Genomic DNA, 18795 nt, shown 5'->3' with positions numbered 1-18795 from the left:
CAAACGTGTCCAACTGAACCCCAAACTCCAGCCAGAATTAACCAAATGATAAAAACACAAAAAGAAAAATATCTCAAACACTGGACAGAAGCAACAGCTCAGCAAAGTAAACTTGAATGCTATCGTTCATTAAACAGAGAATATAAAGCGGCAGAATACCTCAAAAGCGTATCAGACCCTAAACTAAGAAAAGTGTTGACCATGTACAGACTCAGTGAACACAAGCTCACTGTGGAGACGGGCCGACACAGACAGACATGGACTCCAAGAGAAGAGCGACTGTGTCCACACTGCACACAGAGACAAGTGGAAACAGAGCTGCACTTCTTAACCTCGTGTCCAAACTATACGGACATCAGAGAAACATTCTTCCCCCAGTTCACAAACTTCCACAAAGACTTCAAGCAGTTTCAACAACAGGACAAGATCTCATACATACTGGGAGAAAAGCCCATCAGCTCAAACCTGACGGCGAGATACGTCAAGTCCTGTCACGACAGAAGAGCGACAACCAGCACAACACACACAACACAGACACAACACACACAACACTGACACCACACACACAACACTGACACAACACTGACACAACAACAGGACAAGATCTCATACATACTGGGAGAAAAGCCCATCAGCTCAAACCTGACGGCGAGATACGTCAAGTCCTGTCACGACAGAAGAGCGACAACCAGCACAACACACACAACACAGACACAACACACACAACACTGACACCACACACACAACACTGACACAACACTGACACAACAACAGGACAAGATCTCATACATACTGGGAGAAAAGCCCATCAGCTCAAACCTGACGGCGAGATACGTCAAGTCCTGTCACGACAGAAGAGCAACAACCAGCACAACACACACAACACAGACACAACACACACAACACTGACACAACACACACAACACAACACAACACAACACACTGACACAACACAGACACAACACACACAACACTGACACAACACACACAACACTGACACAACACACACAACACTGACACAACACACACAACACTGACACAACACACACAACACTGACACAACACACACAACACACACAAAACTGACACAACACACACAAACTGACACTTATGACAGGATCCTGTCACTTTCACTAAGAACTTTTGTCAATACTTCGCACTTTTATGTCTGTATTGATGTGTACATATTGTTTCTTATATAGGATACTCTTATTTTATTTTATACAGAATGTTTATATTTAATCTTAACACAGAGAGACAGAGAGAGAGAGACAGAGAGAGAGAGACAGAGAGACAGAGAGAGAGAGACAGAGAGAGAGAGAGAGAGAGACAGAGAGAGAGAGAGAGAGAGAGAGAGAGAGAGAGAGAGAGAGAGAGAGAGAGAGAGAGAGAGACACAGAGACACACAGAGACACACAGAGAGACACAGAGAGACACAGAGACACACAGAGACACACAGAGACACACAGAGAGACACAGAGAGACACAGAGACACAGAGAGACACACAGAGAGACACACAGAGAGACACACAGAGAGACACACAGAGAGACACACAGAGAGAGAGACACACAGAGAGACACACAGAGAGACACACAGAGAGACACACAGAGAGACACACAGAGAGACACAGAGAGAGACACAGAGAGACACACAGAGAGAGACACAGAGAGACACACAGAGAGACACACAGAGAGACACACAGAGAGACACACAGAGAGACACACAGAGAGACACACAGAGAGACACACAGAGAGACACACAGAGAGACACACAGAGAGACACACAGAGAGACACACAGAGAGACACACAGAGAGACACACAGAGAGACACACAGAGACACACAGAGACACACAGAGACACACAGAGAGACACACAGAGAGACACACAGAGAGACACACAGAGAGACACACAGAGAGACACACAGAGAGACACACAGAGAGACACACAGAGAGACACACAGAGAGACACACAGAGAGACACACAGAGAGACACACAGAGAGACACACAGAGAGACACACAGAGAGACACACAGAGAGACACACAGAGAGACACACAGAGAGACACACAGAGAGACACACAGAGAGACACAGAGAGACACACAGAGAGACACAGAGGGACACACAGAGAGACACACAGAGGGACACACAGAGAGACACACAGAGAGACACACAGAGAGACACAGAGGGACACACAGAGGGACACACAGAGAGACACACAGAGAGACACACAGAGAGACACACAGAGAGACACACAGAGAGACACACAGAGAGACACACAGAGAGACACACAGAGAGACACACAGAGAGACACACAGAGAGACACACAGAGAGACACACAGAGAGACACACAGAGAGACACACAGAGAGACACACAGAGAGACACACAGAGAGACACAGAGGGACACACAGAGAGACACACAGAGAGACACACAGAGAGACACACAGAGACACACAGAGAGACACACAGAGGGACACACAGAGAGACACACAGAGGGACACACAGAGAGACACACAGAGAGACACACAGAGAGACACACAGAGAGACACACAGAGAGACACAGAGAGAGACACACAGAGAGACACACAGAGAGACACACAGAGAGACACACAGAGAGACACAGAGAGAGACACACAGAGAGACACACAGAGAGACACACAGAGAGACACACAGAGAGACACACAGAGAGACACAGAGGGACACACAGAGAGACACACAGAGGGACACACAGAGAGACACACAGAGAGACACACAGAGAGAGACACAGAGAGACACACAGAGAGACACAGAGACACACAGAGAGACACACAGAGAGACACACAGAGAGACACACAGAGAGACACACAGAGAGACACACAGAGAGACACACAGAGAGACACACAGAGAGACACACAGAGACACACAGAGAGACACACAGAGAGACACACAGAGAGACACAGAGGGACACACAGAGAGACACACAGAGGGACACACAGAGAGACACACAGAGAGACACACAGAGAGACACAGAGGGACACACAGAGACACACAGAGGGACACACAGAGAGACACACAGAGAGACACACAGAGAGACACAGAGGGACACACAGAGAGACACACAGAGAGACACAGAGGGACACACAGAGAGACACACAGAGGGACACACAGAGAGACACACAGAGAGACACACAGAGAGACACAGAGGGACACACAGAGAGACACACAGAGGGACACACAGAGAGACACAGAGGGACACACAGAGGGACACAGAGGGACACACAGAGAGACACACAGAGAGACACACAGAGAGACACACAGAGAGACACACAGAGAGACACAGAGGGACACACAGAGAGACACACAGAGAGACACACAGAGAGACACACAGAGAGACACACAGAGAGACACACAGAGAGACACACAGAGAGACACAGAGAGACACACAGAGAGACACACAGAGAGACACACAGAGGGACACACAGAGAGACACACAGAGAGAGACACAGAGAGACACACAGAGAGACACACAGAGAGACACACAGAGAGACACACAGAGAGACACACAGAGAGACACACAGAGAGACACACAGAGAGACACACAGAGAGACACACAGAGAGACACACAGAGAGACACAGAGGGACACACAGAGAGACACACAGAGAGACACACAGAGAGACACACAGAGAGACACACAGAGGGACACACAGAGAGACACACAGAGAGACACACAGAGAGACACACAGAGAGACACACAGAGAGACACACAGAGAGACACACAGAGAGACACACAGAGACACACAGAGAGACACACAGAGAGACACACAGAGAGACACACAGAGAGACACAGAGGGACACACAGAGAGACACACAGAGGGACACACAGAGAGACACACAGAGAGACACACAGAGAGACACAGAGGGACACACAGAGAGACACACAGAGAGACACACAGAGAGACACACAGAGAGACACACAGAGAGACACACAGAGAGACACACAGAGACACACAGAGAGACACACAGAGAGACACACAGAGAGACACACAGAGAGACACAGAGGGACACACAGAGAGACACACAGAGGGACACACAGAGAGACACACAGAGAGACACACAGAGAGACACAGAGGGACACACAGAGAGACACACAGAGAGACACACAGAGAGACACAGAGGGACACACAGAGAGACACACAGAGAGACACAGAGGGACACAGAGAGATTTGATTTTGTAAAAAACTTTATATTTGTTCACTTCAGTTCAACATGTAAAAATAATTTACAGTTACAACAAAATACCACATGTAGAAACTTTAACGTACATCTTCAAAAAACACCACATACTTCAATACAATTCTACAAAAAGAAAACTGCAAATATTAAAACACCTTACAAATAAAGTACAAAGAGCATCTTCATAACACCACTGATCAACAAAAGCATCACAATTATTCATGGCTTTATAAAAATTAAAATCAACCAGAATTATCGCCTTCACAAGACCTTTAAAAACATAAATGACTTCTTGTCCTGTTTTACTTTCAATCTTATTTTTCCTACTAACATAAATGGCAAGTTTAGCTTGACCAACAATAAAATTCAAAAGTTGACTTTTTTTCCTCATTGAAAATGTATACTTTGGTCCAAAAATAAAAGACTTAAAAGAAAACATTTCTCCAAAATTAGAAAATAACACTGTAAGAATATCAAATAAAACTGTAAGTCTATCACATTCTATAAAACAGTGAAAAATTGTTTCCCTCAAACCACAAAAGGGACAACCCATCTGTACATCATGATTTATGACAGACACAAAAGAGTTAACACCAACTGCGCCATGCAAAATTTTCCACTGAATATCTCCAGCTCTTTTTGTTAATGGTGGTTTATACAAAACTCTCCAATTTGAACAACAATCCTCTTCCCCCCCTAATTTTTCCTGCCATACATTATCAGCTCTTTAACACTTTTTTATTTAACACTTTTACAAAGCATTCATACAGTTGTTTTCCTTCTGTTTCATACAATGTTAAGTCCTGAAGTCTTTTTATAGTTAATAAGGGTCCAGAGCAACCTTGAAGATATGTAATGTACATATCAGGATATGGATCTGTACAATTCACAGTAATTTTTCCACACCAATAATCTTTAAGAAGCATTGCTTCCTCAACAGTCAATCTTTGTTTTATAAGATCCACAAACATACTGACTTTTCGATGAGACCACATTCCCAAATATGAAGTCAGCTCTTTAATATTACTAAAATCGGTCTCACTAATATCAATTATTTGTTTTAACTTTGTGATCTTTCTAATTTTCAAAATATGACTTATACCAGGCATTGATTCACAAGACACATCAAAATGTGCTCCATCAATTAAAGGCTCCTCTAACAACCAAAAAAGAGAATTACATTTCATTTTCTGCTTACTAAAATGTCCCCAAACTTTAAACAGTCCCTTATAAAAAGGTGGCAAACCACGAATGGACACTTTGTTACAATCATTTAAAAACAATGTAACATCCAGGCCTAAACCACCAGCTTGTCTTAAAATAGTGCTGGTTACATGTCTCCAAACAAGATTTGTTGGTCCTGTTAGATATCTTTTGATATACTGAAAACGAAAAGTTGCACATCTGCTTGCTAGATGTATTAAACCTTGTCCTCCTTCCTCCTTCTGAAGATAGAGCACCCCTTGTGGTACCCAATGCAGTTTATCCCAAAAGAAGTTGACCAAAATAGCCTGCTATTTTCCAAGAAGTCCAACAGGGGGATCCACACAAGCCAAACGATGCCATAAAGCAGAAGCCACTAAATTGTTTATTATTAAAACTCTTCCTCTATAGGATAACTTTGGAAGCAGCCATCTCCACTTCTCAAGTCTTCCATGCACTTTCTCCAGAAAATCATCCCAATTTTTCTGTAACATTTCATCATTACCTAAATAAACTCCAAGGTATTTAAACCCTTTCTTATTCCATAACAGTCCATTCGGTAATGTAGGAAGTCCATTCTCCCATTTTCCAAAAGCGACTGCTTCACTTTTTGTCCAGTTTACCTTTGCAGAAGAAATCAAACTAAAATCCTTAATAATGGACTGTAACACATTTAAATCTTTTTGACCGTGTATTAAAACAACAATATCATCAGCATAAGCAGACAATTTAAAAGGCATTTCATACGAAGGTAGTTTCCACCCTTCAATCATATTTCTGATTCTGATTAACAAAGGTTCAATAGACAGAGCATACAACATACCTGACAAGGCACAGCCCTGCCTAATTCCACGTGAAATTTTAAAAGGTGCACTTAAACCACCATTAACTTTTAAAACACTTTCAATGTCCCGGTACAAAACTTTAATCATATTAATAAAAGTACTATCAAGCCCAAACCCCTCCAGCATCTTCCAAAGATACAGATGTTCCACTCTGTCAAATGCTTTTTCCTGGTCTTATGAAATTAAACCAGTATTCATCTCCAAGAGACTGGAAACATCTTAAATGTTCTTAATCAAGTACACGTTATCCAATATTGATCTGTTTGGTATACAGTATGTCTGATCAATATGGATAACTTCCCCAATTGCTTCTCTGACCCTCTTAGCCAACGTTTTTGAAAGGATCTTAAAATCAGAACACAATAGTGAAACAGGACGCCAATTTTTTATATCTCTTAAATCCCCCTTTTTTGGTAAAAGAGTAATAACAGCTCTCCTGCAGCTTATTGGCAAAACCCCTTCAGCTAGACTGTTATTAAAAACTGCCAACAGATCATCTCCTAAAACATCCCAGAATTTCTTATAAAACTCCACAGGGAGACCATCCATCCCAGGTACTTTACCATTTTCCATGCTCATTAAAGCTTCATAAAGTTCACCTTTAGATACAGGTTTCTTTAACTTATTATTAGCACCTTTTGAAACTTTAGGTAGATCTTCAAGAAATGTTTTTTCTAGATCTTCCACCCCCCTGTGTTTTATACAGATCAGTGTAAAACAGTCTAGCCCTATTTCTTATGTCACTCAAATCAGTGAGCTCTCTTCCATTAGCTGACAAAAGTGTATGAATATACCGACTTTGGCCACCCTTTTTCTCCAAGCTAAAGAAAAACTTAGTTGGGGAATCCATCTGTACTATATTTTGGAAGCGTGAGCGAACCAATGCTCCTTGTGCTTGCAACCCTAACAGCTCATCCATTGCCCTTTTTTGGTTTTAAGAGCTTCCTTCGAACTCTGATTTCCTGTAGACTCCGTCAAATTTTGCAATTTAACAATTTCAGTCTGTAGTTCTTTTAATGATCTAGCAATGTCCCGGGAAACATTGAAAGTATATTGCTGGTACAGTTGCTGTATTTTAACTTTTCCACAGTCCCACCATTGTTGAAATGTGCTATAAAAACTCTTCATGTCCTTAAAAGATTTCCAAAAATCACAAAACACATCTTTAAAAAATTGATCCTCAAGAAGTGTAACATTAAAATGCCAGTAAGCACTTTGTGACCTTATATTAACAATAAAACAATCAAAAACCACAATGGAATGATCAGTAAAACTAACAGGTGTTATTTCACAATTCTTACCAATACTCAATTGATGTTTAAAACAATAAAATCTGTCTAGCCGAGCCATTGAAACAAAGTTTTCTCTAGTCTGCGCCCATGTATACTGTTTTGTATTTCCATTAAAAACTCTCCAAATATCACACAAATCGTGTACATTGGCAAGCTTGACCATTGCTCTCTGTGAGGGCATATGAGGTTCTTTATGATTCCTATCTAATTTGCTACCGCTAAAATACATTGTTCCACAGAGCATTTCGTATCAGTTTTCACTTTAACACCATGCTGTCTGCTCAGCTTATCAAAAGCTAAACCTGATGACGCCGGCAACGCCATGCCGCACGTGCAGCTCAAAGGGCCGCGATCCTAAACTAACAATTCACCACAACACCCCAAACAACAAAAACCAACACACAACACAAACAAACAAACAAAATTGAAAAGTTTGAAAAACACTCACAAACTTCGAGGAAACCACACTCACACCGCTACCAACTCTGCCCACTCGATCCCAGCATGCACTCAGAGAGACACAGAGACAGAGAGATAGAGAGAGAGAGACACAGAGACAGAGACACAGAGAGACACAGAGAGACACAGAGAGACACAGAGACACAGAGAGACACAGAGAGACACAGAGAGACACAGAGACACAGAGAGAGACAGAGACACAGAGACACAGAGACACACAGAGACACACAGAGACACACAGAGACACACAGAGACACACAGAGACACACAGAGAGACACAGAGAGACACAGAGAGACACAGAGACAGAGAGAGACACACAGAGACACACAGAGAGAGACAGAGAGAGACAGAGAGACAGAGAGACAGAGAGACAGACACACAGAGACACACAGACACACACAGACACACAGACACACAGAGACACACAGAGACACACAGAGACACACAGAGACACACAGAGAGAGACACACAGAGACACACAGAGACACACAGAGACACACAGAGAGACACACAAAGACACACAGAGAGAGAAAGAGAGAGACAGACACACAGAGACACACAGAGACACACAGAGACACACAGAGACACACAGAGACACACAGAGACACACAGAGACACACAGAGACACACAGAGAGAGACAGAGACACACAGAGAGAGACAGAGACACACAGAGAGAGACACACAGAGAGAGACACACAGAGAGAGACACACAGAGAGAGACACACAGAGAGAGACACACAGAGAGAGACACACAGAGAGAGACACACAGAGAGAGACACACAGAGAGAGACACACAGAGAGAGACACACAGAGAGAGACACACAGAGAGAGACACACAGAGAGAGACACACAGAGACACACAGAGACACACAGAGACACACAGAGACACACAGAGACACACAGAGAGAGACAGAGAGAGACACACAGAGACACACAGAGACACACAGAGACACACAGAGACACACAGAGACACACAGAGACACACAGAGACACACAGAGAGAGACAGAGAGAGACAGAGAGAGACAGAGAGAGACAGAGAGACAGACACACAGACACACAGACACACAGAGAGACAGAGAGACACAGACACAGACAGAGACACAGACAGACAGACAGAGACACAGACAGACACAGACAGACAGAGAGAAAGACAGAGACACAGAGACACAGACAGACAGACAGAGAGAAAGACAGACAGACAGACAGACAGACAGACAGACAGAGAGACAGAGACACAGACACAGACAGACAGAGAGAAAGACAGACAGACAGACAGACAGAGAGAATCTGAGTGCAGGAGTTCTCATACAAACACACTGGCTGACACAAGGAACATCTATTCACTGGCAACACCAAACACTGACTCACAAAAGCACAAGAGAAACTGGAGCAAGGAAAACACACACAGTAAGGCAAGGCAAGGCAAGGCAAGTTTATTTGTATAGCACATTTCATACACAATGGCAATTCAAAGTGCTTTACATAGAAGAAATTAAAAATATCCATTTGATAAAACAGTTAAGAAATAAGAAAAATAAAAGTAACCAGTTAAGAATAAAAAAATAAAATAACATAGTTTAGAAGAAATAAGAAAAATAAAAATTAACCAGTTAATAAAATAAAATAAAATATAGTTTAGATTAGATAATCAATAAAATAAAGTACAGCGCAAACAGTCGGACGGTCAGAGGCACAGTGGCACATTAATCAAATGCAAAGTTAAACAGATGTGTTTTGAGTCTGGATTTGAATGTGACTACTGTGGGAGCACATCTGATCTCTTCTGGAAGCTGGTTCCAGCTGCGGCTCGCATAATAGCTAAATGCAGACTCTCCTTGCTTGGAGAGAACCCTTGGTATTTCTAGCTGATGCGATCCTAATGACCTGAGTGTTCTTTTGGGTCTGTATTCAATGAGCATATCTGCAATGTATTGAGGTCCTAGGCCATTGAACCATTTATATACCAGTAATAAAACTTTAAAATCTATCCTATATGTAACTGGTAGCCAGTGTAAAGACCTGAGGACTGGTGTGATTATGATCATATTTTCTGGTTCTGCTCAGAATCCTTGCCGCAGCGTTCTGTATGAGCTGCATCTGTCTTATGGTCTTTTTGGGAAGGCCAGTAAGGAGTCCATTACAATAATCCACCCTGCTGGTGATGAAAGCATGCACTAGTTTCTCTAAGTCTTGACTAGAAACAAAGCTAATTCTTGCAATTAGTTATTGCTTTGACATGACTACTGAAGCTAAGGTCTGACTCTAGAGACACACCGAGATTCCTGACTTGATTTTTTGTTGTTTGACCTTTAGAGTGAAGGTACGCGTTCACCTTGAGAACTTCATCTTTATTTCCAAACGCAATGACTTCAGTTTTGTCTTTGTTTAACTGAAGAAAGTTTTGGCACATCCAACTATTTATTTCATCAATGCATTTGAGCAAGGAGTCAATGGGGCTGTAATCGTTAGGCGATAGGGCTAAGTATATCTGTGTGTCGTCTGCATAGCTGTGGTAAGCAATTTGGTTATTTCTCATTATTTGGCTCATTGGGAGCATGTACAGGTTGAATAGGAGAGGCGCAAGAATTGAGCCTTGGGGGACTCCGCATGTCATGGATGTCCACTCAGACTTATGGTCACCTATACTCACATAATAACCTCTTGCTTCTAGGTATGACCTGAACCATTTTAGGACTATCCCAGAAAGCCACACCCAGTTTTCCAGCCTGTCTATAAGTATGTTGTGATCGACCGTGTCAAATGCAGCACTGAGGTCGAGTAGGACCAGCACGGATAATTTGCCTGAATCAGTACTTAAGCGAATGTCGTTTACTATCTTAATGAGTGCTGTCTATGTGCTGTGATGTGGGCGGAACCCAGATTGAAAATTGTTAAAGTATCCGTTTGAGCTTAAGAATTTGTTCAGCTGGTTGAAGACAACTTTTTCAATGATCTTACCTATGAAGGGAAGATTTGAGATCGGTCTATAGTTGTTTAATATGGTCTTATCCAGATTGCTCTTTTTCAGGAGGGGTTTGACAACAGCAGTTTTTAGGGAGTTTGGGAAACTTCCAGAGAGAAGTGAGGCATTTACCACATCTAGGAGATCTGCTTCTAAACAGTTTAACACACTTTTGAAAAAAGATGTGGGAAGTGCGTCAAGGGCGCAGGTTGATGTTTTAAGGTGTTGAACGGTTTCTTCCAAATTTTTGCCATCAATTTCTTCAAAATCAGACATTGTAACTACTTTCTCAGGTTGTGGTGTGATCTGCCTGACCCCAGCGCTACTCAAGGATGTGCTGATCACCTTTCTAATATTATTGATTTTATCAGAGAAGAAAGAAGCAAACTCACTGCACTTGCTGTCTGAGAGCATTTCACTGGGAATCTGGCTTGGGGGGTTTGTCAGTCTGTCTACAGTAGCGAAAAGAGTCCGGGTGTTGTTTAAGTTGCTATTTATAATATTTGAGAAGAAAGTCTGCCTAGCTTTGCCTAGTTCCATATTGAAAGCATGGATGGTGTCTTTGTAGATGTTATAATGGACTACAAGTTTTGTCTTCCGCCACAAGCGCTCTGCTTTTCTGCATTGTCTTTTCATATTTTGCACCGCTGTTGAGTTTCTCCAAGGTGCTTTTTGTCTACCACTCTTCCTGATTTTCACAGGGGCAATATCATCAATTACACTTTTAACCTTCGAGTTAAAAGAATCAAGGAGAGAATCAACAGAGTCAGCAGATATGCTTGGTGTTAAGGATATGGCCTTCATAAATAGTACACTAGTGTTCTCATTTAAGCATCTCTTCTTGACAGACACAGATCTAACTTCAATGGCAGGGGAGATCAATACATGAAAGAAAATACAGAAATGATCAGATAGTGCTACATCCTTAATAACAATAGATGAAATGTTTAGACCCTTACTGATAAGTAAATCTAGAGTGTGTCCACGATTGTGTGTGGGTCCATGTACATGCTGAGTCAGGTCAAATGTTTTTAAGACAGTTTTGATTTCTTTTGCCATATTGTTTTCTGCATTATCTACGTGAATGTTAAAATCTCCGGCAATAGAGAAACAGTCAAACTCTGAGGAAATTGTTGATAACAGTTCTGTAAAGTCCTCAGCAAAGGATGAAGAGTATTTAGGAGGCCTGTAAATAGTGATTAGTAAAATGCGAGGAGCACCTTTTAACACAATACCCAGATATTCAAAAGACGTGTAATTTCCAAATGATATTTGCTTACATTGATAGACATCTTTAAAAAGAGCAGCTACTCCCCCACCTCTCCTAACTGATCTGCAGACACTTATAAAAGTAAAGTTAGGAGGGGATGCTTCATTTAGGACTGTTGCACTGCAGCTGTCTTCTAGCCAGGTTTCATTTAGAAACATAAAATCCAGGTTGTATGTGGTTATTAAGTCGTTGACTAGAAGTGATTTGTTTTTAAGTGAGCAGATGTTTAAAAGTGCTAACTTAACGGTCTTGCTTTTTGCCCCCATAGCAATCTTGGTTTGACGTGCAATTGGCACCAGATTCGTCTGGTTTGATCTACGACTATTGAAGGCTTTAGACTTTCTGTCGTGTGATAGCACAGCAATAGAAAAAGATACAGGCACACTGGATTCCCGCTTGTTCTGTAAACATTTGATTAAGTTACTGTAATCATAGCGGGGACCCGACACATATCACTTAGAGCTGGTATTAGTTGTTTTTGGTTGACCTCGAGGAGATGGAGGAGGGTGTGGGCCCTGGCGTTGTGGTAGAGGCCGAAGAGCTCTCACAGGAGGAGGGTGAAGGCGAGCTGGGCCTGCAGGCTTTGGTGGCCGTGGGGCTTGTCGTTTTTTTGGTTGATATTTGGGGGCTTCCAGCAAGTTTGGTTCCAGCATACACCAGTTTTTCCATTTTCTCTGAGAAGCACAGAAGTGGAGATGCTGGGGAGAGAGATAACGTGTCTGGTGAGAGGGGCTGTGTCTCTGGTGTTATCGGAGGCTGTGATACAATAACAGTACAATAACACAAGACAAGAAGAATATATGACACACACGGCCGGGTTCCTAGCAGACCTAATAGGTGTTAGAGTTTAGGATCCAAGTTTAATGGTCCCCTTGTTTTATTGTGTTATTATTGTTGTAATGTTTTCTTGTGTTTTTGTTTCTCATTACAGACCAGAGAGTCAAGGTTGGTTCTCATGGCTCTTCTCTCGGAAGTAAATCTGCAACGCTGGGGGATGAACCATCATCATCAGATGAGCAGTCTTTAGAAGAGGAAGATGAGGACACTTCATCTCAGAAGAGTACTGCGTCTTTAACTGAATAACATTTAAAGAGTGAAATAAGAATGATTATTTCTGTATGTATGGTGTGATTATTTCTGTATGTGTGTTGAGGCGTTTGATCGATATGCTCTGAACTATAAAACCAGCAGGATTTGTAATCACAGTATCATCACTCTTATCGATTAACATCATAAATCAAGCCTTATTTTATACCATTTGTACATTAGATCTTACAAATATCAAATGGTTGACAACTTTAAAAACACAGTTTGCAGGATTGGATTAGTTGTGTTGGAACAGGCGTTGTTTGGCTCTATGGAAAAGTAGACTGGTTTAAGTGTGGTGATTTCTTCAAGTCGCGTTGCCGTCGTGTACAATGTGAATATCGGGAGATCAAAAAAGTAGACAACGCTTCACAAATGTATTTCCATAGAGAGCAGGTGAAAACAAAAGTGTTTAAGAGAGGCAACGGCGATCTGATGTGCCGATACGGTGTTGTGTAAATAGATGCTTGATGCTCGGCATTCTGCATCTCCTCTTCATATGATAAACAAGTTGTTTCCAAGCCGGTGACAAACATTCTTACTGTACTCGAATCACCAAAGTAACCAAACATTATGTGGCTCTTGCATCAAAATATTAATATCCACAAACTTGATCATAACTTTATGGCATCATGATAATAACTGGAACAATATAACACCAAATCAAAACTGATTTAACATGAAATACTCTGTTCCAGGAACAGTGACAGCATTAGACCCATCACACTGATGATGCTCCTGAAGAAGATGCTCAGGATGAGAGTGAAGATGAGACCAGAGTACCACTATATATGCTTAATGCCTCCAACACACTTTATAACCGAAATTACATTTAGTCTTTTCCATCTTTGTGACAGCTTGTCGTTATATAAATAATTTCACATAATGTGTTTTTCTTTAAAATGGCTAGATTTCACTGTTTACTCTGATAAACTGTCTGTGAAATGAATTTAAAATGCCACACACAATGAACACTAAAACTGGGATGTGTTAAAGTGGATAGTTAAAAAAACACTTTAATAACAGGATGGACACAAAACTAGAAGAGCAAACATTACTCAATATTTGATCATATATACACTTATATGCAAAGAATCACAAAGGCCAAAATGACTTTCTGTCAGTATGTGTCAAGTAGTGTACTTAAGTACTTAAGTGTGATTTTAAATATATGTCTGAGTAGACTAAAGGTTTACTTCCTTATTCTTTATTCTGTTTACAACGGATATTAATACCACTCTTGCATAAACTTGTTCTTGTAAGGCTAATTTTTCTGGCATATTGGTGATGCATACAGTTTTACATTTATTTTCTGAGATATAACATGTGATTTAAGAACATGTTGGTGATTGGTATGATATATACAGATCCATTTGTTTTCTTTTGTCCCTACAGATCAAGCAGACACTGGGCAGAGCACCAGAACAATATGACTGATGTAAACAATATATATAGTTCTAGTCTGTGTATTTACATGTCTGTAAGATGCAGGTTTCATTTATTTGAAGAAAAACACACATATATTACTTTTGATACAGAACATATAATATAATGTAGATACTTGTGTGCATTTGATACAATTTGTGCTTTAGTGTCACTGTTTGCTATGTGTTGTTGAGATTCACATGATATCATCATGTGTCCAGTTCTTAATGATACGGAGTTCATTAACAGTGGAAATGGACCGTTTAACCAAAATGAAATCATCATGAAAGGAGAAAGTCAAAGGAAGTTGACTATGTTCATTCTTTTAACCCTGCTATGCTGTTTGGCTCTTTTGCTTTTGGAATAAAAATGAAATATAAAAAATCAATGACTGCATGTGTGGTCAAAAATGACCAGCAATAGGAAATGAATGGGAAAAAGCCGAACACAGAACATGTTTTTATTTGTAAATTAAATACAATAATTGATGCAGACACACAAAAATGATGGTGTGAGACACACGTCCCCAGAGAACATGAACGAGAAATGCATAGGATAAGGTATAAAACGGGCAGAAAAACACACATGTGCACAATGACACACACATACAAACACTAAACAGTCCAACACCCACTCAATAAAAATGATTAAACTGGCTAGTTTATCAATTAATCAAAAAACATCTAAAATCATGATATTCCAAAGAAGGCCCAGTCGCCAAAACCAACATCATAATTTAAAACTAAACAACACGCCCTTAGAACAAACCCAGAACTACACACATAAACATAAGTAACACTGGAATTTTAAACAAGCACGAGAGACGAAGCACAACAAGCCTTTTGTGTCACAAAGAATATCAAAATTGACATCCCAACTGGAATCTGGCTGAAAATAATGCAATCAATTACATTTACATTACAGCATTTGGCAGATGCTTTTATCCAAAGACACTTACATTGCATTATCCTTTACATTTATACACAGGTTTAACAATCCCCTGAGATGAGATACACAGACTTGAGTTGATAACACAATGATCTTACCACTGAGATACAGGAAAGCCAATGGCGCTGTGAAGATGTGAGGTTTGGGGCCGTCTCACCAACCAAGGGTTCACCAAATGGGACAAACACCCAATAGAGACTCTGCCAACAGGAGTTTGTAAAAACATTGGTGTTCTTATGGTTTCGCAGAGTTTTGGCTAAACTTTTATTCTTATTTTCATTTATCTCTCTGTAAATCGCTTTGGATAAAATCATACACCAAATGACTAAATGTAAATGTATTTATGTTTTTGGATTGCCTTCTGGGATTTATCCCAAAGATGCTTACCAGATTGGTTGGAACTATTATTTATGGGCTTCTGTGATGAAGCCAGTAATTCTTTGTATTTTTTCAGAAACACAGAGTTCAATTACTCATTTCTCATGGCCTAGAGCTTCCTTCAACACGTCCCGGTCCTGACAAGACCATTTCAATTGCAATAATGAATTAAAGGTTAAAACATTGAGGCTCCGTTTCAAGGAATTAAATTATAGAAACTTAAGCATGGATTTTAACAGACAGGGTCATAGATGTTTAACAACAACCTCTACACTTAAATATGTTATGTGTCAGCAACATGAAAAACTATTTATTCTATAAAACCCTGAAATAATTGACAAAAAGCATAATGTGACATTGCTGCCAAACATGACAGTTTGAAATGATTTGATAAATAAAAATAAGCTGTACAAATCCTACTTGAATAAAGTTCTGTGGCAGGGTCTTTAGACTGTCTATGAAGTCTGACTATCTGAAGTCAGTGAAGAAAGACATCAAATAAGCTCACAGCTGTCTTTAGTAAGTAGCAGGTCAAGCAAGAACGTCCAGAAACCATTACAAGTTTTAAAATGATTCAATTGTTATTGATTGTTGTGGGGATTATAGGTTACAGAAGATGTTTAAAGGAATGCTAATGAAAAGATGAAAGTTTTTCTGCCCAACCATAAAAAAATCAAAGCTCATACAGAACCAAAGTGTCAACATGACATTGATGTGTTGTGTTCATACTGTCTGTGGGATCTGCAGTGATCTTCCTCATGAGCATTACAGCATCAGTACTTACCATCTGCCCTTCAGAATAATGTGTGTTCACACTCAAACTCATTTCTACAGAGATTATTCACATGAACGCACATAGTAAGACAAACACAGGTCTTTTAAATAATCTACATTTAGTCTCAAAGAGAATAAAAAGCAGATTTATTTCTATAATCAACACAAGCACGAGACATGTACAGTAAGTGTGTGTTTAATACTCCAAAATAAGATTGAAAGAGATTCAAGGTCTGTCTTTGGCTGCTTTCTGTTGTTGTTCACAAGATCCACCAAGAATCTTTGTGGTCATCCCAGTCCCAAAGAAACTTAAGTCATTCGATAATGATTTTGGACGGTTCATATCTGTTGGAATGTAATATAAGTGCCTCAGGTACACTGCTGAAATCAGATCATTTGCAGTTGGCCTGTGTGGATGTTTTAACCTTTACTTCTTCACTGGAAAGAGTGGAGATAATAGTGTATCAAGTACGGAAACGCTACACTTCGGTGTATCAAGTACGGATAGTTCACTTTGTTTTACATGGCGTAGACTCCCCAGTGATCCTGATTTATATCAAAGAGGGAATTTTATTATGAGGTCCATCTCTGGAACTGCTCTCCTCTTTCTGCATCACATTTACATCAGATGAGTCATTACTAACAAGATTCAGTATAATAATAACCTGTATGGCATACACTGCACTTCAGGGACTCTGTACTGCAGTTATACTTTTGACCGCAGAACCTCCTGATGACGAAACTTATGCCATGCGGGCAGAGCGCAGACTACTTCTGCCTTAAAGCAATGAGGATAGATGACAGTTTGTCAGAAACCCAACTGGTTTCAAACACAGAGGATCACAATATCACATCATCTCCCTCTTTGAATATGAAGGGGTCTGGTCCACACTATACTGAAGAATTTCACAGTGACAATCAGCTTCTCAAGTTCAAACCCGATCACTGCTTTTAATATGGATTGCACATCCCGGTAACGCTTTAGACTACGACCCGCAAAGTACAGAATAATTAAACTACAGAATTTACAGCGAGAATAATTGTAATAATACTGTACTTCTACAGTACATATCTGTAAGTATGGAAGACTTTTACTTGCAGCTAACACAGATATCTCAGACGGCTCAGTGTGTGATGTTTAGTGTGTTCAGAAGCAAAAGTATTTGAGTAACATAACGTTGAGTGAATGCTCTCAACACACAGTATATGCTCATTTTTGGTCAGCTGGGGTCTGGTGGTTAGTGTTGGGCTTGTGATCAGAAGGTTGCTGGTTCTAATCGCAGTACCAGCAGGTCATGACTGAAGGGCACTTGAGCAAGACACCTTACCCTTGATTGTAAAAGCAGTTGAGCTGTGGTGTGTGGATATTAAAACTAATGGAATGGTTCACAAATTCAGAAATGTAGATATTGATGTGATTTAATGATTCAGTTTATTCAAAATTCAGTTACTAAAATATATTCATAGATTTAATTATTTGTAAAATAATTTGTAAAATAATTTGAATTTTTTTAATGAATTATTTGTTAATTGGTCTATTAGTTTAAATTATTATTTTACTATTTGGTGAATTATTTTGTTAAATTTGATTAACGGTCAATTATTTCTTTGTTGAATTATTTGTAATTTGTTAAATTTCTTGTTCATTTATTGAATATAAACTCTTATGAGTACTTTTTTGTGTGTCGTCCATTACTGCAGCCTACGCTTACAATCACATCTCTTATAGAGCAAGTAATTATTTCAAATAAGCTTTATACTTTACTTTAAACGTGTGATATTTTTATTACACAAAGTTGAGCTTTGACAAGGACGTTCAAAAGTTCTAAAACTCAAAACCAATAACAGTGACAACAGCTGATATCACAGAGCACATCCAGCTGCGTCCTCTTCCATGATCTTATAACACTTGCCTGATAACAGTGTTAACTAAAACTAC

General features: G+C 40.3%; 1 protein-coding gene across 1 annotated transcript in view; it reads left to right on the top strand.

The window, feature by feature from the left end:
- The window catches only part of LOC306895610 (NACHT, LRR and PYD domains-containing protein 3-like), a 183581-nt gene extending 168462 nt beyond the window's left edge, over window positions 1–15119 (top strand). Inside the window, exons 20-21 of the mRNA XM_079458980.1 lie at window positions 13177–13305; window positions 14030–15119. Coding sequence (XP_079315106.1) covers window positions 13177–13222 — 46 coding nt within the window. The 3' untranslated portion in view covers window positions 13223–13305; window positions 14030–15119. The remainder of the gene's footprint in view (window positions 1–13176; window positions 13306–14029) is intronic.
- The last annotated feature ends 3676 nt before the right edge of the window (window positions 15120–18795 follow it).

This window comes from Barbatula barbatula, assembly GCF_947034865.1.
Source record: "Barbatula barbatula genome assembly, chromosome: 6".
Lineage (NCBI taxonomy): Eukaryota > Metazoa > Chordata > Actinopteri > Cypriniformes > Nemacheilidae > Barbatula > Barbatula barbatula.
The sequence above is the reverse complement of the archived record's forward strand: the minus strand, read 5'-3'. Positions and strand labels throughout refer to the sequence as shown.